Raw genomic sequence first — 23,708 nt, 5'->3', positions numbered from 1 at the left:
TTTAAACTATATTTAGCTACAGAGATTATTTGCATCCCACTTAATTACCTATCGCCTCAGAAATGAAACTTGTTTAGATAGTTCCACTCTAAAATTGAAAGAATGAATACTTGAATCCTTGCCTAATGATATGTTAGGTAACCATTATTTTATTTTTCCAAAGAAGAATGACATGTCCTGAATAACACTGTATTACTCGTTAAGGAATCTACACGGGATTACTTTTAACTTATTTAAATAAGGTCTGGAACTTTTGTGAGAGGAAAAAAAAAGGGGGGGGGGTGCTTTAAATGACCAAAAAGTGTCATATATATTTAGAATTTGTTTCTCCTTCACCTCCTCAAAATAAGTTGAACATTTTTGATCAGGGTTAGAAAACCACTATTAAGCTATACTTCATAATTTTGGCTCTTCCTATGTGATTTAAGTGTACTGGAGCACCCAACAACCCGGAGTCCCTAATCTAGGAAATACAGGTATGAAGCAGAGAAAGACATGAGCATAATAAGCAGTTGAGCAGGATTAGAAAAATACGGCCAACATTGTCTCTATGCAAATCTAGTCATTTGCTATAGCCTGATTACCACTCTTACCATGGCCTTGAAATTCCTATTCTCTCAGACTGCATGGTTCATGTTTTTAAAAAAGCAAAAATTCTTACACTGAGAAAGAAAAAGTAAAGGATACAAAAGAAAGTTCTCCTGACTTCTCTTTTCACAATGCATTATAGACTGAACAAAGAAAAATGATTAAATACAAATTATTTTATAGAATATGAAAATTCATAGATTCTAGAGATCAAAGCATTATTATCTACTTTAGCCTTCTAAAACCATAAACTTTATATGACCAATGTCATATAAAATTATAAGGTAAATCTGAAAGTGAAATAAACTGATATATATAAACCAGTGAACATAAACTGCTCTAATTTCACTGGGGAAAAATGTATAATTCTACACATAGGAAAATTAGAAGCTAAAGCCAGAGCTAAAGGATTATGAGAAGTCAAAATAGCCATAAAATCACATTTATAATATGTGAATTTATCATCTTATAAGAAGATTCAACATCGTAAGAGAGGAAAAAAAACTACTCAAGGAAACTGAAGGAAGGTATTAATCTGAGACCAGTCAGTATGCTTTTCCCTACCTATTCCTAAAACAAAAACAAGGAATTTGAGAAATCTCTCATTGAACACAGCCTCCGTATTATCTTCTACAGCATACACAAATCTTTCATATGTTAACTACTGAATATCTCCTAACACAGTCCAACTTACCGCTAAGGCAGATGAATAAAAGCTGAAGATATTCTGCCGAAATTCTTTCAGGGCTTTTTTAAATACAACATCCACTAATGTGTCTTTCTTGCTGTCGTCATTATCTAGGTCATTCATCTGGGGGCCACAAAAAGTTTCTGTACACAATCAACTAATTAAAAAGAGGTGACTACAACAGTGATATTGATTGGTTCTTCAATAATGATGGTCCCTATGGTCCTGAAAGTGCAAGCCCCTGCTATTATGGGACCGAGGTAAAAGCATGACTAGAGAGTCAACGTTTTATTACTACCAGATGATTTCTAAGGTCCTTCTAACACTATATTATCCTATCATTCTGTTACCAGAGAAAAAACTCCAAGTATGCAATGACAAGCCTCACCTTAACACATGGAATATAATGTGACAATTAAGGTAAAATGCAAGTCAACAGTAAAGCATAAAACCTTAACTCCTGTCCACCCAGTCTGAGTAATGCATATCCTATTAGTTACATCTTTTTCATAAAGAACAGACCACCTAACTTACTGAAGCTTATGTAAACTTGATCTATAGGGGCCCATATTCTGATAAAAACAAGCATTCTGTAGTCAAAGCCACTTATGAGCCTAACTCAGCATGCAGAGTGTACCTTTTTCAGAAGAAATTCATCCATACTTTTTAAATCACTGACACTTGCTATGATCTGGACAGAGTCATTTTGCCAGTGCATAGACTCCAAAGCCACATTGCTGATCTTCACACTTCGCTTCCGCTTTGCCTTTGGAGAAGGTTCTTTGTTCTCTTTAAACTCCTTCCGGCAACTACCAGGCAATTCTGGGCTCAAAGGAGGTGTCGGGTGATACTGAACTAATTCTATAATTCAAGATAAAGTATCCAAAAAAAAAATTTTTTTAGTGAAAATATTGAAATCTCCACATTCTTCTTTTTAAATTTAACTTCCTTTAGTAAGTCACTGAAGGAAAAATACGTATCTGAAAAGCAAAGTAATATTAATGTTTGCAGTGAGGCAAACAATAAATACAGGCTGCACAATTGTACAGAAAATGTACTTTAAAATTACCACTTTTCAATGGAAAATGCCATTATGTCTGTGAAGGGGCTAAGGTCTGATACTAAAAACCTGGATGGAGGTATCTTATAGAACTAAAGCCTGGATCCCAAATACCTCAGTCCCAAAGGAAAAAAAGAAGAGTATATGTAACCACCCTAACACATTAAATGCTGACCATTAAACCAATCATAGCTTTACTATATTTGTTTGAAAGAATATTCAGCTATATACAAATTCAGCAAACCAGTGAAGTTTGATAATTATTATTTCATTACTAGGGTCTAAAGCCATAAATGCTTCAGTGATATTACCTGTAGTTATCCTGGCAACCTGTCTAGGGAGCCAGGTAAGTCAACCTGCTCACTTCTTGGTCTCCTTAGTATTTAGGATTTTCTTATACATCTCCCAAATAACTGTCTGAATTTCTCAGAGAATTCCTGGAACGCATTACCTTTGTATATAATATTGGAAAGCACAACAAATCTTCTCTGTTTACAACAGGGAAATTGCATGTAAGTCCATCACAATCTAGAACTATATTGGGTTTACCAAAGCCCTACCTGGGGCTTGATAAATATATTGGCCCCTCCTCATTTCACATATCTATTTGTTTCCCCCACATGTATTCATTCACCTGTCCAATGCTATGTCCTCATTCCCTCTAAAAGCTAACTCTGATAATGAAGGAGAAAAGTAGCCTCCTACATGCTAAATGCCACGTCAGGCAGAAAGGAAGACAAGCCCAATCTCTGATATGTCACCAGAATAAAAATTATAAAGATATAGAATATACATATATGCTAATTAGTATCAATTGATTTTAATTCCATTATAGAACCAAGACATAGAAGTACCTAATAATTTCATTTAGCAAAGTAAATATCTTCCCTATAATAAAAGAAATAATGATTACTAAAGAAATTATAATACTGTTTCAGTATTAAAAACAAGGGATACCTTAATAAATTACTACCTGAAGATAAATAAAAAGCTACAATCTTTATTTTTATATATATATATATCCTTATGAAGCAACACACAATGAAGTCGGCTAATAATATATGCTTCAACTTAAGAGCTTTATGCTTCCTTCTTAAGAATTAACCAGGAGAATAGAACTGTGAAAAATGAAAAATTTAGAATGATTACTATAAACCAGATTAGATACAAGAAATTGATCCTCTTAGTAATGTAATGGTAAGGATTTCCCAAATTTCCAAACTGGACTTGTAGTATTCACTTAATTTACTATTGATTTTATCTATATCATTTTGCCAACTCATAGAAGCAAAGCCACAAGACACAAAAACAGGGCTCTAACGATAGGTCTACCATTTTTTTCTCTGACACACAGGTGCCTCTGCTTTGGCTCATCCATTCCTATGTGAAGCTTAATCTTACTCTCCTTGTCCCTTTGGTCTTATCCAGATATGAGAAGTTTTGTTTACTTATTGTAACTGGCCCCGTTCTATCTTTCCTTTAGAGATAACTTTCTTCCTAAACCCACTTTCTTTTTTATTCACCTACCCACTGGTATTTTACCCACTCATTACCACACACCCACCTCTGATGTATATCCATCCCATCACTGTTGAAGATAGCTGGCATCTTTGCATAATGATTAAAAATTCTCATACATGTTTGAGCAAAGGGTTGGGGAAAACTGCATAATCATCTAATGCTGGAATTACTGGAATCCTTAGAGAGTTAGTAATTCTAGCATTTAGAAAGGCCAATTTTCTCAACAGATGAACTAACTATTGGGTATGTTCAAGTGTGTTATGATTGATGCCCCCAAAATTAAAATAACAGCTACAATTATAAAGTCAGTATAGTATAGCAAATACTTTATAGTAGGTATTTAATATGTACCACAGTGGTTAAGAATGTGGCCTCTGGAGCTAGGCTACCTAAATTCAGGTCTCAGCTCTACCAAATACTATAAGTGAGTAAGGAAATAACTTCTCTGTGCTTCACCTTTCTCATCTATAAACTGGGAATAATAATCATATCAACCCCCCAAAATTGAGAGGATCAATTGAGTTAACACATACAACATGCTTAGTACAGTGCCTTGCACATGGTACGCACTTAAATATTAGCTGCTATTATCTTTAATTTTTACTAATTATACATATTTGTTAAGTGAATGAATGACAGCTAAATTTTTACACTTTAGAAAAGTGAGGCTAACCAAAGATGCACCATCATTCTTAAAGTTGTTGCTGCTTCACTGTTTTGTACCACATTTCCTTGGAACTTCTATACAATGTCATTTTATAATTATCTTTTACTTAAGGAAAGATTTTACAATTCTGGTCCTATTTCATTGGCCTATTTCTGGCCAATAGATTGCCATTACAAATACTAGAGGAATAATGAACTCTCAGAAAGAGTGAACAAATTATAAGACAATCTCCATCCTTTGTCCATTTTTACCATCTGGAAACTGATGAGCTGGAATCATATCAGAGCCAGCAAAGAATCCCGAAACCTCTGACTGGGTGGCAGCTTTCACTCGGGTAGTCTTCTTCTCCCCTTGTTTCCCTTTGGCCCAGAATCTCATCTTAGCTCTCTGAGGTCTATTTTTAAAAATAAAGGTAAAAATGGAAATTACTATGTTGCAGTGACAATATCTGTACATCACTTTGAGCTATATAAAGACCTTTCATGTGTATTACTTCATTTAACCTTCACATTTAAATTTAATCATATTTAATCTTCAATTTCACATTTAAATTTCAATCTGGAAGGGAGATGGTTTCCTCATCTTGAGTACAAGAAATAATAAGTCTCAGAGATGGTAAATAATTCCCCAAAATGAAATGGCTAAAAAGCAGTGAAACTAGAATTCCAACTCAGGTTTTCTGGTTCCTAAGCTGCTATCTTTTCATTCTTGTCCTCCTTCCAGCCTGGACTTAGCATATAAACAACTTAACAACAAAGAAAATACTTTTTAAAACATCACTGATATCCCATCACTCTAAAACATATTTGTTTACCTTTTTGGGGAGGGGTAATTTCCTTCCATTCTTTATCCATTAAGTATGCCCATTTTTATATCACTGTAATCATGATGAAGATACAATTTTAAACCTTTCCACTTACCATTATATAATAACGGTTTTAACTATTTTATATTTAGAGGTTATCAATATTATTAACAAAAACTACCATTTATTTGAGTTGTTATTTTGCTCCAGACACAAGTGCTTACATTGGCTTACCTTAATTTATTTATAAAAACAAGTTTATTTAAAAAAAAAAAGTTCACTTTCAAACTACTATACCATTATCTATGTGAAAACCTGGAGCCTTAAACATTAGATAAGTTTCCCTAAATTACACAGTGAGTGACAAAGCTGATAACTACTTTGCTATATGGCCTCATTCTTAGTGTTTATATACTTTCTCCCATCACATAAATAAAAAAAAACACCTTAATAACGACAGATCACATAAACTGACCATATATCATGTATCCTAACCCTATACTAGGAGCTTATTTGTGTATTCATTTTTTCCTTTGTATATTCACTCAATTGAAAAAAGCCATGAGCATCTACCAGGAGCCAGGCACTATGCCTTTATGATATACCTAATTTTCACACCTACTATGATAAATAGCTCTTACTATCCTTACTTTTTACACATGAGCAAACTGAGGCTTAGAGGCTGATGAAGCTGGAAGTTAAAATCAGGTCTATCTGATTTTGAAACCCACATTCTTTTTTTTGTTGTTCCTTTTTTTAAAAAGCCTATTACTAAACTTATACACCTCAAGAGTGTAAAGAAAAGTTGTTCTACAAGGCTTATTACAAATGACAGCATCCTTCTGCCATTCTTATTCCTTTTCTACTCCCTGGAGGCAACCCTTTTGAATTGATTTAACTGACTTTTTAATATTTACTGTACTTATATTGCTGTCGTACTTGCAACCACAAGTAATGATTAAGCATGTTCCAACACTTCTGTTCTCCACTCTGTTCCACAAAGACAGGTGTATCCCCAAAAGAACCAAATGGTAATTTGAGTTATCTGAATATACAGTATTTTCTTATACTAACAGTCACTTTTTCATTATACAAATAATATTCACAACTGAGGCATGCAGTTTCCTGCATAACCTGTTTTTTCTAGAGTTAATAAGTGTTTTGCTTTACATTTGCTCATTTATCTACATACAATTCACCTTGAAATGTTTCACTAGTTGTGTGTATCTCCTTTCAACATTTTCAAACAAAATAAGTACTCCATTTCTTTCTTTTTTAAAAGATTTTATTTATTTATTTGACAGAGAGAGACACAGAGACAGAGGGAACACAAGCAGAGGGACTGGTAGAGGGAGAAGCAGGCTTCCCACGGAGCAGGGAGCCCGAAGTGGGGTTCGATCCCAGGACCCTGGGATCATGACCTGAGCCAAAGGCAGACATTTAACAACTGTGCCACCCAGACGCCCCGGTACTCCATTTCTTTAAAAAATCTCTCCCAGAGCTTTCCAGCCTGCTCCAACAGGCATGGTTTCCCTCAGTGCTGGTTATACAACCATTATTTGAAAAGCTACTTTCTTTCTTGTTTTTTAAATTTTATTATGTTATGTTAGTCACCATACAATACATCATTGGTTTTTGATGTAGTGATCCACGATTCATTGTTTTCGTATAACACCCAGTGCTCCATGCAGTACGTGCCCTCCTTAATACCCATCACCGGGCTAACCCATCCCCCCCCCCCAACCCTCCCTCCCCTCTAAAACCCTCAGTTTGTTTCTCAGAGTCCATAGTCTCTCATGGTTCATCTCTCCCTCCGATTTCCCCCCCTTCATTTTTCCCTTCCTTCTCCTAATGTCCTCCATGCTATTCCTTATGTTCCACAAATAAGTGAAACCATATGATAATTGACTTTCTCTGCTTGACTTATTTCACTTAGCATAATCTCCTCCAGTCCCATCCATGTTAATGTTAAAGTTGGGTACTCATCCTTTCTGGTGGCTGAGTAATATTCTATTGTATATATGGACCACATCTTCTATATCCATTCATCTGTTGAAGGGCATCTCGGCTCTTTCCACAGTTTGGCTATTGCAGACATTGCTGCTATGAACATTGGGGTGCATATGGCCCTTCTTTTCACTATATCTGTGTCTTTGGGGTAAATACCCAGTAGTGCAATTGCTGGGTCATAGTGTAGCTCTATTTTTAAATTTTTGAGGAACCTCCACACCGTTTTCCAAAGTGGCTGTACCAACTTGCATTCCCACCAACACTGTAAGAGGGTTCCCCTTTCTCCACAACCTCTCCAACATTTGTTGTTTCTTGCCTTGTCAATTTTTGCCATTCTAACTGGTGTAAGGTGGTATCTCAATTTGGTTTTGATTTGATTTCTGATTCTGATTTGAATTTCCCTGGTGGCTAATGATGATGAACATTTTTTCATGTGTCTGTTAGCCATTTGTATGTCTTCAGAGAAGTGTCTATTCATATCTTTTTGACTTGATTATTTGTTTTTTGGGTGTTGAGTTTGAGAAGTTCTTTATAGATCTTGGATACCAGCCTTTATCTGTAGTGTCATTTGCAAATATCTTCTCCCATTCTGTGGGTTGCCTCTTTGTTTGGTTGACTGTTTCCTTTGCTGTGCAGAAGTTTTTTATCTTGATGAAGTCCCAAAAGTTCATTTTTGCTTTTGTTTCACTAGCTTTTGGAGATGTATCTTGAAAGAAGTTGCTGTGGCCGATGTCAAAGAGGTTACTGCCTATGTTCTCCTCTAGGATTTTGATGGATTCCTGTCTCACATTGAGGTCTTTCATCCACTTTGAGTTTATCTTTGTGTCTGGTGTTAGAGAATGGTCGAGTTTCATTCTTCTGCATGTGGCTGTCCAATTTTCCCAACACCATTTATTGAAGAGACTGTCTTTCTTCCATTGCATATTTTTTCCTGCTTTGTCAAAGATTATTTGACCATATGAGGGCCCATATCTGGGGCTCTCTATTCTGTTCCATTGGTCTATATGTCTGTTTTTGTACCAGTACCATGTGTCTTGGTGATCAGCTTTGTAATACAACTTGAAATCGGGCAACGTGATGCCCCGAGCTTTGTTTTTCTTTTTCAACATTTCCTTGGAGATTTGGGGTCTTTTCCAATTCCATACAAATTTTAGGATTGTTTGTTCCAGCACCTTGAAAAATGTCATTGGAATTTTGATTGGGATGGCACGAAGGTATAGATTGTTCTGGGTAGCACAGACATTTTAACAATGTTTATTCTTCCGATCCATGAGCATGGAATGTTTTTCCATCTTTTTGTGTCTTCTTCAATTTCTTTCATGAGTGTTCTGTAGTTCCTAGAGTATAGATCCTTTACCTTTTTGGTTAGGTTTATTCCGAGGTATCTTATGGTTTTTGGTGCTATTGTAAATGGAATCATTTCTCTAATTTCTCTTTCTACAGTTGTGTTGTTAGTGTATAAGAAAGCAACTGATTTCTGTGCATTGATTTTGTATCCTACCACATTACTGAATTGCTGGATGAGTACTAGTAATTTGGAGGTGGAGTCTTTTGGGTTTTCCACATAAAGTATCATGTCGTCTGAGAAAAGAGAAGAGTTTGACTTCTTCTTTGCCAATGTGAATACCTTTTATTTCTTTTTGTTGTCTGATTGCTGTTGCTAGGATTTCTAGTACTATGTTGAACAATAGTGGCGAGAGTGGGCATCCTTGACGTGTTCCTGATCTTAAGACAAAGGCTCTCACTTTTCCCCACTGAGGATGATATTCGCTGTGGGTTTTTCACAGATGGATTTTATGAACTTGAGGAATGTTCCCTCTATCCCTATACTCTGAAGAGTTTTAATCAGGAAAGGATGCTGTACTTTGTCAAATGCTTTTTCTGCATAATTGGGAGGACCATATGGTCCTCTTATTAATGTGTTCTATCACATTGATTGATTTGTGAATGTTGAACCACTCCTGCATCCCGGGGATAAATCCCACTTGGTCGTGGTGGATGATCCTTTTAATGTATTGTTTGATCCTATTAGCTAGGATTTTGTTGAGGATTTTGGAATCCATATTGACCAGGGATATTGGTCTGAAATTCTCCTTTTTGATGGTCTTTGCCTGGTTTGGGGATTAAAGTAATGCTGGCCTCATAGAATGAGTCCGGAAGCTTTCCTTCTGTTTCTATTTTTTTGAAACAGCTTCAGTAGAATAGCTATTATTTCTTCTTTGAATCTTTGGTAGAATTCCCCAGGGAATCCATCAGGCCCTGGACTCTTGTTTTTTGGGAGGTTTTTGATCACTGCTTCAATCTCGTTACTGGTTATTGGCCTATTCAGGTTGTCAGTTTCTTCCTGTTTCAGTCTTGGGAGTTTAGAGGTGTCCAGGAAGGCATCCATTTCATCCAGGTTGCTCAGTTTATTGGCATATAGTTGTTGATAGTAATTTCTAATAATTGTTTCTATTTCCTTGGTGTTAGTCGTGATCTCTCCCCTTTCATTCATAATTTTATTAATTTGGGTCCTTTCTCTTTTCTTTTGGCTAAGTCTGGCCAGTGGTTTATCGATCTTATTAATTCCTTCAAAGAACCAGCTTCTAGTTTCGTTGATCTGATCTACTGGGTTTCTGGTTTCTAATTCATTGATCTCTGCTCTAATCTTAATTATTCCTCTTGTAATTGAAAAGCTACTTTCACCATCATCATGGAAATTCCTAGGAAATTCCTTTTGTCACTATTGTTTTATAATGAAATGTCTTTTAGTATGGGTCTGTTTCCATCCATTATATTGGGCAATCACTGGGCTCCAGTGATTGGAGGAGATTATGCTAAGTGAAATAACTCATGTCCTTCAGTTCTATGAAACTTATTTGAATTACTTTATTAATGATCTGTCCTCCGTTTTCTTTGTTCTGTCTTTCTGGACCTCCCATTAGTGGCTCACTGGATCTCCTGAACTGCTCCTCTCTTTTATCTTTTTAAATTTAACTGGTAGTGGAAAGAAGGACTATATGCACCCCAATGTTCATAGCAGCAATGTCCGCAATAGCCAAACTCTGGAAAGAGCCAAGATGTCCTTCAACAGATGAATGGATAAAGAAGATGTGGTCCTTAACAAGTCAGGAAACGACAGATGTTGGTGGGGATGTGGAGAAAGGGGAACCCTCCTACACTGTTGGTGGGAATGCAAGCTGGTGCAGCCACTCTGGAAAACAGTATGGAGGTTCCTCAAAAGTTGAAATAGAGCTACCATATGATCCAGCAATTACACTACTGGGTATTTACCCCAAAGATACAAATGTAGGGATCCGAAGGGGTACGTGTACCCCAATGTTTATAGCAGCAATGTCCACAACAGCCAAACTATGGAAAGAGCCAAGATGTCCATCGAAAGAAGAATGGATAAAGAAGATGTGGTATATATATATAAAATGGAATTTTTTTTTTTTTAAGATTTTATTTATTTGTGAGAGAGAGAATGAGAGACAGAGAGCATGAGAGGGAGGAGGGTCAGAGGGAGAAGCAGACTCCCTGCTGAGCAGGGAGCCTGATGTGGGACTCGATCCCGGGACTCTAGGATCATGACCTGAGCCAAAGGCAGTCGCTTAACCAACTGAGCCACCCAGGCACCCTATACAATAGAATATTATGCAGCCATCAAAAGGAATGAAATCTTGCCATTTGCAACGACGTAGATGGAACTGGAGGGTATTATGCTGAGCAAAATAAGTCAATCAGAGAAAGACATGTATCAAATGACCTCACTGATATGAGGAATTCTTAAACTCAGGAAACAAACTGAGGGTTGCTGGAGTGGTGGGAGGTGGGAGGGATGGGGTGACTGGGTGATAGACACTGGGGAGGGTATGTGCCAAGATGAGCACTGTGAATTGTGCAAGACTGTTGAATCACAGATCTGTACCTCTGAAACAAATAATACATTATATGTTAAAAAAAAAAAAAAAAGAAGAAAAAGATAGCAGGAGGGGAAGAATGAAGGGGGGGAAATCGGAGGGGAGATGAACCATGAGAGATGATGGACTCCAAAAAACAAACTGAGGGTTCTAGAGGGGAGGGGGGTGGGAGGATGGGTTAGCCTGGTGATGAGTCTTAAAGAGGGCACGTTCTGCATGGAGCACTGGGTGTTATACGCAAACAATGAATCATGGAACACTACATCAAAAACTAATGATGTAATGTATGGTGATTAACATAATAATTTTTTAAAAAGGGGAAAAAAAAAAGAAGATGTGGTCCATATATACAATGGAATATTACTCAGCCATCAGAAAGGATGAATACCCAACTTTTACATCAACGTGGATGGGATTGGAGGAGATTATGCTAAGTGAAATAAGCTGAGAAAGTCAATTACCATATGGTTTCACTTATTTGTGGAACATAAGGAATAGCATGGAGGACATTAGGAGAAAGAAGGGAAAAATGAACGGGGGGAATCAGAGGGGGAGATGAACCATGAGAGACTATGGACTCCAAGAAACAAACTGAAGGTTTTAAGGCGGGGGCTGGAGGGATGGGTTAGCCCGGTGATGGGTACTGAGGAGGGCCCATATTGCATGGAGCACTGGATGTTTATGAAAGCAATGAATCCTGGAACACTACATCAAAAACTAATGATGTACTGTATGGTAACTAACATAACATAATTAAATTAAATTAAAAAAATAAACAAATTCCAGTTAACATACAGTGTAATATTAGTTTCAGGTGTACAAGAATAGTGATTCAATGCTTCCATACAACACCTGTTGCTCATCACAAGTGCACTCCTTCATCCCTATCACTTATTTCACCCATTCTCCTACCCACCTCCCCTCTGGTACCCATCAGTTTGTTCTCTATAATTAAGAGTCTGTTTCTTAGTTTGTCTCTCTCTCTTTCTCCCCTTTGCTCACTTGTTTTCTTTCTTAAATTCAACATATGAGTGAAATCATATTGCATTTGTCTTTCTCAGACTTATTTTGCTTATTATAATGCACAGTATTTTCTAGCTTCATCCATGTCATTGCAAATGGGAGGATTTCATTCTTTTTGATGGCTGAATAATATTCCATTGTGTATATATACCATCTTCTTTATCAATTTGTCAGTCAATGGACACTTGGGCTGTTTCCATAATTTGGCTATTGTAGATAATGCTGCTATAAACATCAAGGTGTATGTATCCCTTCAAATCAGTATTTTTGTATGCTTTGGGTAAATACCCAGTACTGTACTTGCTGGGTCATAGGGTAGTTCTATTTTTAACTTTTTGAGGAACCTCCATACTGTTTTTCAGAGTGGTTCCACCAGTTTCCATTCCCACTAACAATGTAAGAGGATTCCCCCTTCTCTACATCCTCACTAATACCTGTTGTTTCCTATGTTGTTGATTTTAGACATTCTGTCTGGTGTGAGATGATACCTCACTGTAGCTTGATTTATATTTCCCTGGTGATGAGTGATGTTGAGCATCTTTTCTTGTGTCTGTTGGCCATCTGTATGTCTTCTTTGGAAAAATGTCTATTCATGTCTCCTGCCCATTTTTCAATTGGATTATTCATTTTTTGTGTTGAGTTTTATAAGTTCTTTATATATTTTGGATACTAACCCTTCATCAGATATGTCATTTGTAAGTATCTTCTCTCAGATATAACTAACAAATTCAGTAAAGCCAAAGGATACAAAACCAATGTACAGAAATCTGTTGCATTTCTATACCCCAGTAATGAAGCAGCAGAAAGAGAAATTAAGAAATCAATCCCATTTCCAGTTGCACCCAAAACAATAAGCTACCTAGGAATAAACCTAATCAAAGAGGTGAAACTATAAAAAAACTTACAAAAAAGACTGAAGATGTCACAAAGAAATGGAAAGACATTTCATGCTCATGGACTGGAAGAACAAATATTGTTAAAATTCTATACTACCTAAATCAATTTTTTATCTTTTCATATCTTTTCTTGTCTCTTCCATCTCTTTGTCTTTTTGCTCAGCCTTCTAAGATATGTCCTCAACTTTCTTTCCAACTATTCTAGTTGTTTCTTTATGCTATCTATCATATTTTTAATTTTAATTTTAATTTTCAAAGGCTCTTTTTATAATGAATGTTTCTCTTTCATGCAGTTATATTTATTTATGCAGAAGGTCTGTTGATTAGTTTCATTTGTCTGTCTGGAAGTTTTTTTTACACTACATTGTTTATTTCTTCCAAGTTGTATTATATCCATTAATTTTAGTTTCTTTGATATAAAGTGTTTCTTCAAATGTGGTAAAAAGTAGGGTTAAAAAACAAAACAACACACTGTTTGAAAGTTCTAGTATGCATTGGTGGAGCTTCCAAACTGGTTTTCCTTCTATGATTATCTGACTAGTCCATTTTGTAGGGAGAACCCCTGGTACCAATATCTCTAGGTCTTCCCTTGAGAGCTGTACAAAAGTCCCAAAGACTTTTTGAACCATCTGCTTAGGAAAATGTGAAATGTGGAAACTGAGTGGAAGAAAAAATTAGGGGAATCTTAACATTCAGTATGTAAACATTCATTAAATCTCCTTATTCCAAATATGTACCCATGTCCTCAAATGTATCTGAGAACCTCCAAGAACAGAGATCTTCTATTTTATCCTTTCCAGAGAATAAATCTCCAGGTTTCTGCTAGGATTGGGGAAGATCAGTCAGCCAGATGCTTTACCCAGGTTTACCCAGTTGGTTTAGGATTCAGCTTTCTTCTATCTACTAAGGTTTACCAAGTTGGTTTAGGATTCAGCTTTCTTCTATCTACTGAGACAATTTAAAATTTGTCTATTTACTTTTTGAATAATAGTTTTATTATTGTTGTCTCCAGTTGTTTTATTGTTTGTTGTTGTTTGGCCTGCATAAGTTTTGTCATTTTAGCGATTTTGGAGGAAGAATAGAAATTAAATTTATATATTTAATCTGCTATCTCCAGCCATATATGCCTTTCTACTATGGTTATCTTTTTCCCAAAATTTAATCTCTAGCATAATGCGGTCTGGATTTGCATTATCATGGATTATGCCACTACAGACATTGAGGAAATGGCCTTAAATAGAATTAAGAACCAGAAAGATTTCAATGTAATCTTCAAGTGTTCAGTGAGGGTTCAATTGCCTTATATAACACAATAAGAGACAAAGATATTTACTTGACAAATAACGTCATATAATGTCTTCAAGGGAACAGAATTATTTCCTGAAAGTCTTTTTTCCAGTTCCATTTGTAAAACACTTAACTCAGAACAGAATCCAAATCCAAAGCTGGGAAATATTTTCACTCTCATCTGATTTAATCTCCTTTCTCTTAAAACAAAAAACCACAAGTGACATAATGATTTAGACTTCACCCAAATCACACTGCTAAACATATAGAAAGATAAAGCTCATCATGTAAATCTGAATTATCATGTGCCTGTCATACAGCAGGTACTTAATATTTGTTGAAAAATAGATAAATCTCAAATTATACCTTATGTCCGAATCTGAAGCCTTCTGCCTCACTGCCAATTTTGTAATCTCTCCTTGAGACATAGTCTTATGAAGCTTTGTTTCTTCATCAACTGAAGAAAATCGCTGTGATGTCTGTAATAATTACATATATGAAAGACTTTAAAACCAAGTAACTATATCATAACACTGTAATTAAAACTCAAGTTATAGAATTGAGAATTACATCTATTAAAAATATATAAAAATACATTCATATTGTTCAGCCATTCATTGAAATAAAAGAACCTACTAAAAACTTTATTACCTTCCTAGAATGATCTGAAGTAAAGAGAACTTGGGTCAATGAAATGCTGAATAGGACCTACCAGTTCCTGTTTTCTGACAACTTAACAATATCAAGTGGAAAGGTAAGAAAAAAGTCAAAGCCAACTAAAGATACAGACAAAAGATCCAGGATCTGATATATCTAGAATGCTAAGTATAGCCTTTCATGCCTCCTTTTATGTGTCCCTACAAGTAATAATTACTTTTTTTTTTTTTAAAGATTTTATTTATTTGACAGTGAGAGATACAGCGAGAGAGGGAACACAAGCAGGGGGAGTGGGAGAGGGAGAAGCAGGCTTCCTGCTGAGGAGGGAGCCGGATGCGGGGCTCGATCCCAGGTCCTGGGATCATGACCTGAGCCGAAGGCAGACGCTTAACGACTGAGCCACCCAGGTGCCCCAGTAATAATTACTTTTATGGCCTAACTTGCTACTGTAGATTCTTATTATACCTAGTCAAGGATTTAAGAAAGGAAAATTAAAAACCAAAGGACCAAACAATTAAGATCATTATCACCACTACTGTTCTAAACTAAACAACTTAACATGGCTTTATCAAACTGGGACCTGAATTTTAAATGGCAATTCTTGTTCCATTTATTTACAATGTGCCCCTTTAAAGAAAATCTCATTCAGAAGAAAAAATTTCTTGTTACCTATTCAAATCCTTTCCTAATATTTCATTTTTCTATAATTATAATATCTTTTCATTAGCCTTTTAGTCTGCTACAACAGGGACCTGTTTTATCTTCTTGCCTGAAACAACCAAAACCAAAAACAAAACAAAAACCCAGACAAAATAGTAAAAACCAGCCTTTATCAAGATGATGGACAGTTATCCTTGAGATATGGGAAACAAAGGAAGTGAGTCCTTCATCTGCCCCAGCTTAGTGCCTTGAGACAGTTTCCAGACTGTGACACAGAGAGGAGGTTTCAGGTGAGCCCTGGCAGACTCTCTGAGTTGAACATATGAGGTTGAAAGTCCAGAGAGACTAAAGACCAAAAGAAAGGGGCGGCGGGGGTGGGGCGGGTACTGAAGAGGAAAGAGATGCACCAAAAAAGAGCTCTGGAGATCTTCAGAGGGTATTTAGCTGAGTACTAATCAACACTTCTATGTCAGACAACTACCCAACACCAGGCAAAGGACCACCTGAAAGGATTAAAGGTAACAGTGCCCAGCACTTACAAAAAGCCAGTAACAGTGCCTGTGCCCAAGAGTCAGAATATGTAACTTTATGATTCCCAGGGTACTGGGTGAAGTATATAACAGGATCTTGCCTCAACAGTCAAGAATAAGTGATAGTCAAAAATAAGTCCTAGGTGAACAACTGCTCTGTTTGGACCTAACAAATCTTAGTTTTATTTAATAAAAATTGTATATAAAGTGTACAAAATGATTTGATATACATATAAATATTAAAATGATTACTGAAGACTGATTAACATATCATCTCTTCCCATTATTTCTTTCTTTCTTCTTCTTCTTCTTCTTTTTTTTTTTTTTGGTGGTGAGAGCACCTGAAATCTACTCTCTTAGAAAATTTCCAGTATTCAATACAATGAGAGTAACAAATATTAAAAGGAAGACCTAACTGCTTAGGAACAAATTGCTTCCAGAACCAAGCTCTGAAATATTACTGAAACAAAACAGTCTCAAGAATATTAATCAAATACAAAAGTATCCAGCACCCAACAAGACAAAATTTACAATGTCAGGCTTCTGATAATAAATAACTAGGCATGCAAAGAAATAACAATATATGACTGACAAGGAGGAGAAAAAGTCAATCCATCTATAGTGACTCAAAACAGACAAAAATATTAAGCACTAGATCAGAGAACTAACTAAAGGGAAAGGACTTAAAATTGCATGTGATTCAAGGTGACATATTTTTAAAGGCACTGATTCTGAGGAAGATGAATGTAAAAAGGAAAGAAGGGGTGCCTTTTGGAGACTGAGTAGTGAGGAAGAAGCAGAAGGGGAAAATTTAGAATCTAGCAAGGCAAAATAGAAGCAAAAAATGGAGGACACAACATTGCCTCCAACACACACATACACACACACACACACAAAACTAACAGACTCCAAACAGGCTGCCTGCAAAGAAACTTTTCTTTTTTACACTGACAGAAGAGGAAGATCTTGAAATCAAGTTACTTATAAACTATCCCAAATGCACAACATGAATAAATTAAGACAAATAAAATCTACACAAGCTACAATAAGAAAACAAAGAAAATTAGAACCAAAACAACTTAGATGATTAACCTATCTCCCATCAAACATACAGAAACCAAGCATGAAGCAGAAAACTATAAATAAAAAATGAAAAACCTCATATATATGAAACACCATACTGAAGCAGAAATTCAAAAATTAAAAATAGAAACGTTTGAGCCCCCCTCACCTCAATAAAAACCAGGAAGCAGTGAAGGGAGTTGAATGAACTCAGGAAAGAAATAACAAGATAGTGAAGAATAATTTAGAAGATGCCCAAGGGAGAAAAAATGCAAATGCAGATTTAAAGGGGCTGAACAAAGGCAGGAAGATAATAAAGAATAGAAAGTGGTATAAAGAAAAGAGAGAGAAGGTGGCTGAGATGGAAGACAGGAAAAGAAAAAAAAACAACTTATTTATGTAATTGGAGTCCCTAAACAAGAAAAACAAAATAATGGGACACAATATTTAAAACTGTAATCCATGAAAGTGTTTTAAACATAAGGCGAAACCAGAATGTATATATATAAGAATATGTAGAAGAATATGTAAATTGTATGTTCTGACAAAACATAAATAAAATCCTAAAAAACAGGAGAGGAAAAGTAGAGACAAGAATAATTCATCAACAGTTGTGCCAAAATAAGTGAGAATTAAAAAATATTATTATAAATGACTAACTTGAGAATAGTTGGTTAAACTAAAATACAGTAAATGAAGGCATTTTTAAAAGTCATATACAAACCAACAGAAAAAGAAACCCCCCCATATCAAAAGAAATTTTAAAAAGTAAAACAGCAAAAAAGTAACATAAACACAGCAAATTTAACATAACAAATAATAACAAAATTGTAAGAAAGATAATTGAGACTGCACCTATCAGTTATATCAATAAATAGGAATAGATTTAACTTATCTATAAGGCAAAAATTTTTTTTAATTTGGCTCACAAAGTAGGAACCAACTATGCTGCATACAAAACACACATCTAAAACATAAGGATCCAGAAAGGCTAAAAACTAAAGGATGAGAAAAAGTATTCCAGGCAAATGGAAATAATTAAGAAAACACAGACTGTGATTAATTGATTTAAGTAGAATTCAAGAAAAAGCACTGAATGTAACAAAGGACACTTTTTAATAGTCACAATTCAGAATGAATAAGAGGAAACTTTAACACAACATTCTCTATATAAGACAGATCAAATGTACAAAAAATAGTAAAGATACAGAAGACAACATAATCAGTAAGAAAGAGATTATGGTTATATACTGAAATTTTACATTCTGAATATAGAATACACCTACTTAAAAAATACACATGGTACTTTCTCAAAAACTGACCACATATTAACTGACAAAGAAAAGAGTCAGGAAATTTGATCATTATAAATCATTATAAATACTCTTTAATCACAACACAGTAAAACTAGAAGTTAAAAAAGTTTTTTTAAAAAATAAAAATGTTCTTCCTCTGAAAACGAAAAGATTTTTATTGAACAGGTTTTGGGTAAAAAATAATATAAACTGAAATTACAGATTTTCTAAAAAATAATTAAAAACTTAATACACATTACAATAAACAAGATATATCTGAAGTAGTGATCAGAAGAAAATTCACAGCCTTAAAAACCTGCATCAATAAAAATAAATAAATGAATTAAATTCCCCCACTTAAGGTAGAAAAATAAAACAGTAAATTTTTTTAAAATAAGGAAATAAATAATAAAGGTAAAAGCAGAATTCAGTGGAGAATGGGGGTGGGGGAAACTAGGCATAATAAATAAATCATAATCTTATTATTTTGGAAAATAGTAACAACAAAGACAAGTGACTAGCTAACTTAAAGAAAAAAGGGAAGAACACAAATCTACAAAATATGAAATGACAGAAGGGAAATAACCATTGAAACAGAATTTTTAAAAAATCATGAGACTAATTTCCAGACTTCTTTGCAAATAAATCTGAAAAGTTAGATGAAATGAGTAATTTTGTAAGAAAAAATTACTTATCAAAATTGACTCCATTAGATAGAAAGCTTACAAGACTAATTTCTCTAGAAGAAATACAGTTAATTATCAAGGAATTATGCCACACATACACACAAAAAAATCCCAGATGGTTTCACAGGGAAATTCTACCAAATCTTTAAAGAGCAGAGAGTTGTGATGCTATGAACTGTCCCTAACTTTTTCGGGGAGAATAAAATACACATAAAAATATTAAGTGTAGGGGCACTTGGGTGGCTCTGTCGGTTAAGCATCTGACTTCAGCTCAGGTCATGATCTCAGGGTCCTGGGTTCAATCTCTACATTGGGCTCCCCGCTCAGCAGGGAGTCTGCTTGTCTCTCTCCCTCTCCCTCTCTCTCAAATAAATAAATAAAATCTTTTAAAAAGAAATTAATTAATTAATAATAAATAGATAGATAAATACTAAACGTATTCAACAGTATAGCTGCTGCACTGGAAGTGCCAATCCAAACCTTGTATGTCATAAACTCTGTTCAATATCAACCAGATTTCCAATTTGCAAGAACCATCTCAAAATCACCAGCTCAGGTTCTAAAATTCTATAAACAGGGGCGCCTGGGTGGCTCAGTCGTTACTTGTCTGCCTTCAGCTCAGATCATGATCCCGGGGTCCTGGGATCAAGCTCCACGTTGGACTCTCTGCTCAGCAGGAAGCCTGCTTCTCCCTCTCCTGCTCCCAGCTTGTGTCCCCTCTCGCTGTCTCTCTCTCTCTGTCAAATAAATAAATAAAATCTTTAAAAAAAAAAAAATTTAAATAAAATAAAATTCTATAAACATCCTCTCCTGGCTTCCCCTTTCTGAGAAATTCCTAAGACCTAGCCAAGGTAGATTTTCCTTTACTGTAAAATAAGCTAAAAAACTTAGCCTTGCTCAATCAACAGGTTTTTCTGGCATTTTTTTGTGGAGTGAGCAGTGGAGAGAAGGAAAATTCAACACAGATAAGGATTAGAGAATATTTCAGATAATAACAAACAGAAACAGGAATATAAGAAGTGACAGCAGTTTGGGGGATAAAATGAGAAATTTATCATACTGGAGATAAAGAAGACAAATTCTGCAGAGCTACTTGGGAGTCATGCCCATAAGAGATGATTGCTTTCTATCTAGGGATGACAGAGGAAACTATAATGTTACCTATACCAATTCTACTAATAAGAAAAAGAAATGATGTGACTAACTCACTTACCATCTAGAATACTGAGAGACTAAAAAACTATATGAAAAGCACCTTAAAAATATTACATGGCAGAACATGTCATTCTTCTTGGATAAAAGCCAACAGAGTGGATAGAAGAACTTAGTGAGAACAGCATCTGGAGATTAAAGTTATTCAAATGGCAGAATTAAAGGCAGAAAGTTAAAAAAAAAAAAAAAAACCACCAAAGTCATAAGGAAGTAAACTACTACTCTTGTCTCTACTCCTCCTAGCAGGTAACAACTAATTAATGACTGATGAATTCAGGAGGTAATGCTTATCAAATCCTCTTCAGGTAATTCATTTATAACTGTCTTTATTCCATTAGATCAGTTATTTCACAACTGAAAAGGTCAGATGGCTTCTTCCAAGACTGAATAACACTCTTTTTAGCAAATGTCAGAGTGACAGGATCACTTTGTCCAGGGGAAAAAAAAAAAAAATCAAGTTTTTAAAAATCCATGTGCCTGGAAAATCAAGCGTATTTAAAATCCTGAGGTATTTGAATTTTTGAGAACTCAGTAGATCCCATTTACAAACAATTAGTCTTTATCTTTACAATATCAGAGAACATTAGAACATGGCAAATTTTCAAGATAAACGAACAGAAACACACTTTAAACTGTTCCTACCCTTTCCACCCCCATCCCCAATAAGTATCTACCAGCATATTCTAGAAAGCAAAGCTTCTTCATGCAAGTGTCCACCAGAAACAAACACCACCACCTGTTCCTAAAATAGCTAGTGATGAAACAGAAGGACAGCGAGAAAGCTGGAGAAGAGACTATATACACTGTGCAGGGAGGCAGAGTGCTCTACAACTACTGGCATGCAGTGACCGTCAAGCAGGTGAACAGAATCACAGGCAGAGGCTACCAGCTAGAACCCTTAAAGGGGCGGAATGCTCCAAGCAGAAAACCCAACTTCCGGTTCATCTCATTAAGAGTTTTCAGTGAGGAAGAATTCTACCACCAAAAGGACTAAGGTTTGTAACAAAGAAAACTCTCAGGAACAAAACAGCAATTACAAATGCTAAGTTCTTCCACAAATGAAAAATTTATGTATACTTTAGAGAATAATTTAAGTATGTTCCCTATTTACACTAAAAAAGCAATACTTTTCATTAAAATTAGTTGTTCCATAATATAATCTCATCTTTACTAATCATATGGTAAAGTATGTTTCATTATTTATAACTCAAAAACAGGGCACCTCCAAAATGGAGTTATTTTACCCTACACTGAAGAGAGGGCTTTGGCTCTAATTGCATATATTAATGGATATACAGATTATTTCCAATTTTTATAATCCTACAGTTTAGCTCAGGGTAATGACTAATTTATCTAATTAGAGAACCTGTCATGCATTTTTCTGTTTTTATTTTTTCTTTTCCTTAGACTATAAAATGGGGTATTTCTAACAGAAGATAAAGACAATGAGGATATTCTAGAAATTAGCAGAAAATTTAATTCTTTGGCACACTTTAAAACAGTTCAAAAATAAAACACTTAATGTCACAAGAAGACCAACCTAAAATTTTCCTGCCATAATGAACAGATACTAAGGAAGAACATTAGAAACCCAACTTAATTAAGGATATGCATGGAAATAAAATGCATATATCACTCCACTTCATCAGTGATAATGTTGTTAGTACATATTAGACATACAGAGTCCTTATACTGTGTATTTTCCAGGACAATTCTAAAATCAAACATTTTATGCCCATAAATACATTCATACTTGTCAAACTATATATTCCTAATGTTGGTTGGAATATGATGATAAAGTTATAGTCCTTAGTCAAATATTTTGACTAAGTGTAGCTTTATTCAAATATAACTCCAATGTTGTAATCTGTGATTAATACAAATTCATATTACATACAGCCTTCTACCTGGCTACGTTGGTCCAGGAAAACATTTTTGGCATTGCTCATTTTTTTTTTTAAATTCATGCTTATTTTCTAGTACTAGAAAATGGGGGAGGGGAAACAAGTTTAAAGGCAAAAACAAAAAACAAAAAAAGGAAAAGATAGTCCCATTTCAGTTAAAAGCAATTGGATTATTTAACATATAGCCTATTCACTAGACCAAGGATCAATCAGCAAACTATGGCCAGCACATCAAATACAGCCCACTGCCTGTTTTTGTAAATAGTTTTACTGGAGGGGTGCCTGGGTGGCTCAGTCATTAAGCGTCTGCCTTTGGCTCAAGTCATGATCCCAGGGACCTGGGATCGAGCCCCGCATTGCGCTCCCTGCTCAGCGGGAAGCCTGCTTCTCCCTCTCCCACTCCCCCTGCTTGTGTTCTCTCTCTCACTGTGTCTCTCTCTGTCAAATAAATAAAATTTAAAAAAAAATAGTTTTACTGGAACAAAGCCCTGCCCATTTGTTTACTTATTGCCTATGGCTGTTTTCACTCTACAGGGGCAGAGTTAAATAGTTGCAACAGAAACTATAGGACCCACAACATCTAGAACTTTACTATCTGGCTCTTTACAGAAAAAATGTGAGGGCCCCTGCTCTAGACCTTTTAAGATATAACAGAAAGTCTTTACATTAGTGCTAAATTAAATAACCTTAGTTTTCCCTAATTTATGATTTGACATACACTGTTAAAGTGCCCTTTATCTGAGTCCTATTAAATTAAGGTTTAGCTTTGTTGCTGTGTTCACTGAGGTTTCCCATGTACAAACCATTGTATGAGGAAGAAGCTGTGAAGGTTAGCTTTAGATTAGCAAAGGCTATTCACTATTCCCATCAGATTTGTTTGTTTCCTATTTTTCTTATATTGCTGTAAAATTACCATTTCGGAGTCACTGTGAGAGGCCTGACCCAGGCTGGGTGCAGGCCCTAGCTCAGAGTGAGAAGCTTGGTCAAGGGAGAGAAGGGGCTCAATAATGTCATCGTAATCATCTTCCTCTGTATCCCCCTCCCCATCAGCAAAAGTACCTCTAGTCAAGAAATCGGAGCGCGTCCGCGCCATTCGAGCTTTCTTTTTATGGGCCGGTCTGGCAACCTGCTTGACCAAATGATAAAACAAATAACACAACAATGTTTTGTTTTGGTTTTTTTGGAGATGATGCCAATGAAAGACAGAGAGCTCATGAATTTCTTGAAACATCCCTCCACCCCACTAGTAGTGTCC

General features: G+C 35.5%; 1 protein-coding gene across 10 annotated transcripts in view; it reads right to left on the bottom strand.

The window, feature by feature from the left end:
• MYO9A (myosin IXA) overlaps positions 1–23,708 on the bottom strand; it is a 269,890-nt gene that overhangs the window by 77,476 nt on the left and 168,706 nt on the right. For 6 of the 10 annotated variants that reach the window (XM_064570198.1, XM_064570206.1, XM_064570197.1 and 3 more), the window contains 5 exons: positions 23,367–23,582; positions 14,814–14,926; positions 4,776–4,918; positions 1,914–2,137; positions 1,283–1,399 (listed from right to left, as the gene is read on the bottom strand). In XM_064570198.1, the coding sequence (XP_064426268.1) occupies positions 1,283–1,399; positions 1,914–2,137; positions 4,776–4,918; positions 14,814–14,926; positions 23,367–23,582 (813 nt within the window). The remainder of the gene's footprint in view (positions 1–1,282; positions 1,400–1,913; positions 2,138–4,775; positions 4,919–14,813; positions 14,927–23,366; positions 23,583–23,708) is intronic. The other 4 variants (XM_064570200.1, XM_064570201.1, XM_064570204.1 and 1 more) reach the window with 2 other exon arrangements.

Source organism: Mirounga angustirostris, unplaced genomic scaffold (assembly GCF_029215605.1).
Source record: "Mirounga angustirostris isolate CCGP_5_RB_7025 unplaced genomic scaffold, mMirAng1.0.hap1 SCAF_9, whole genome shotgun sequence".
NCBI lineage: Eukaryota > Metazoa > Chordata > Mammalia > Carnivora > Phocidae > Mirounga > Mirounga angustirostris.
Note: the sequence above shows the minus strand (reverse complement) of the source record. Positions and strands in the feature narration are given on the sequence as shown.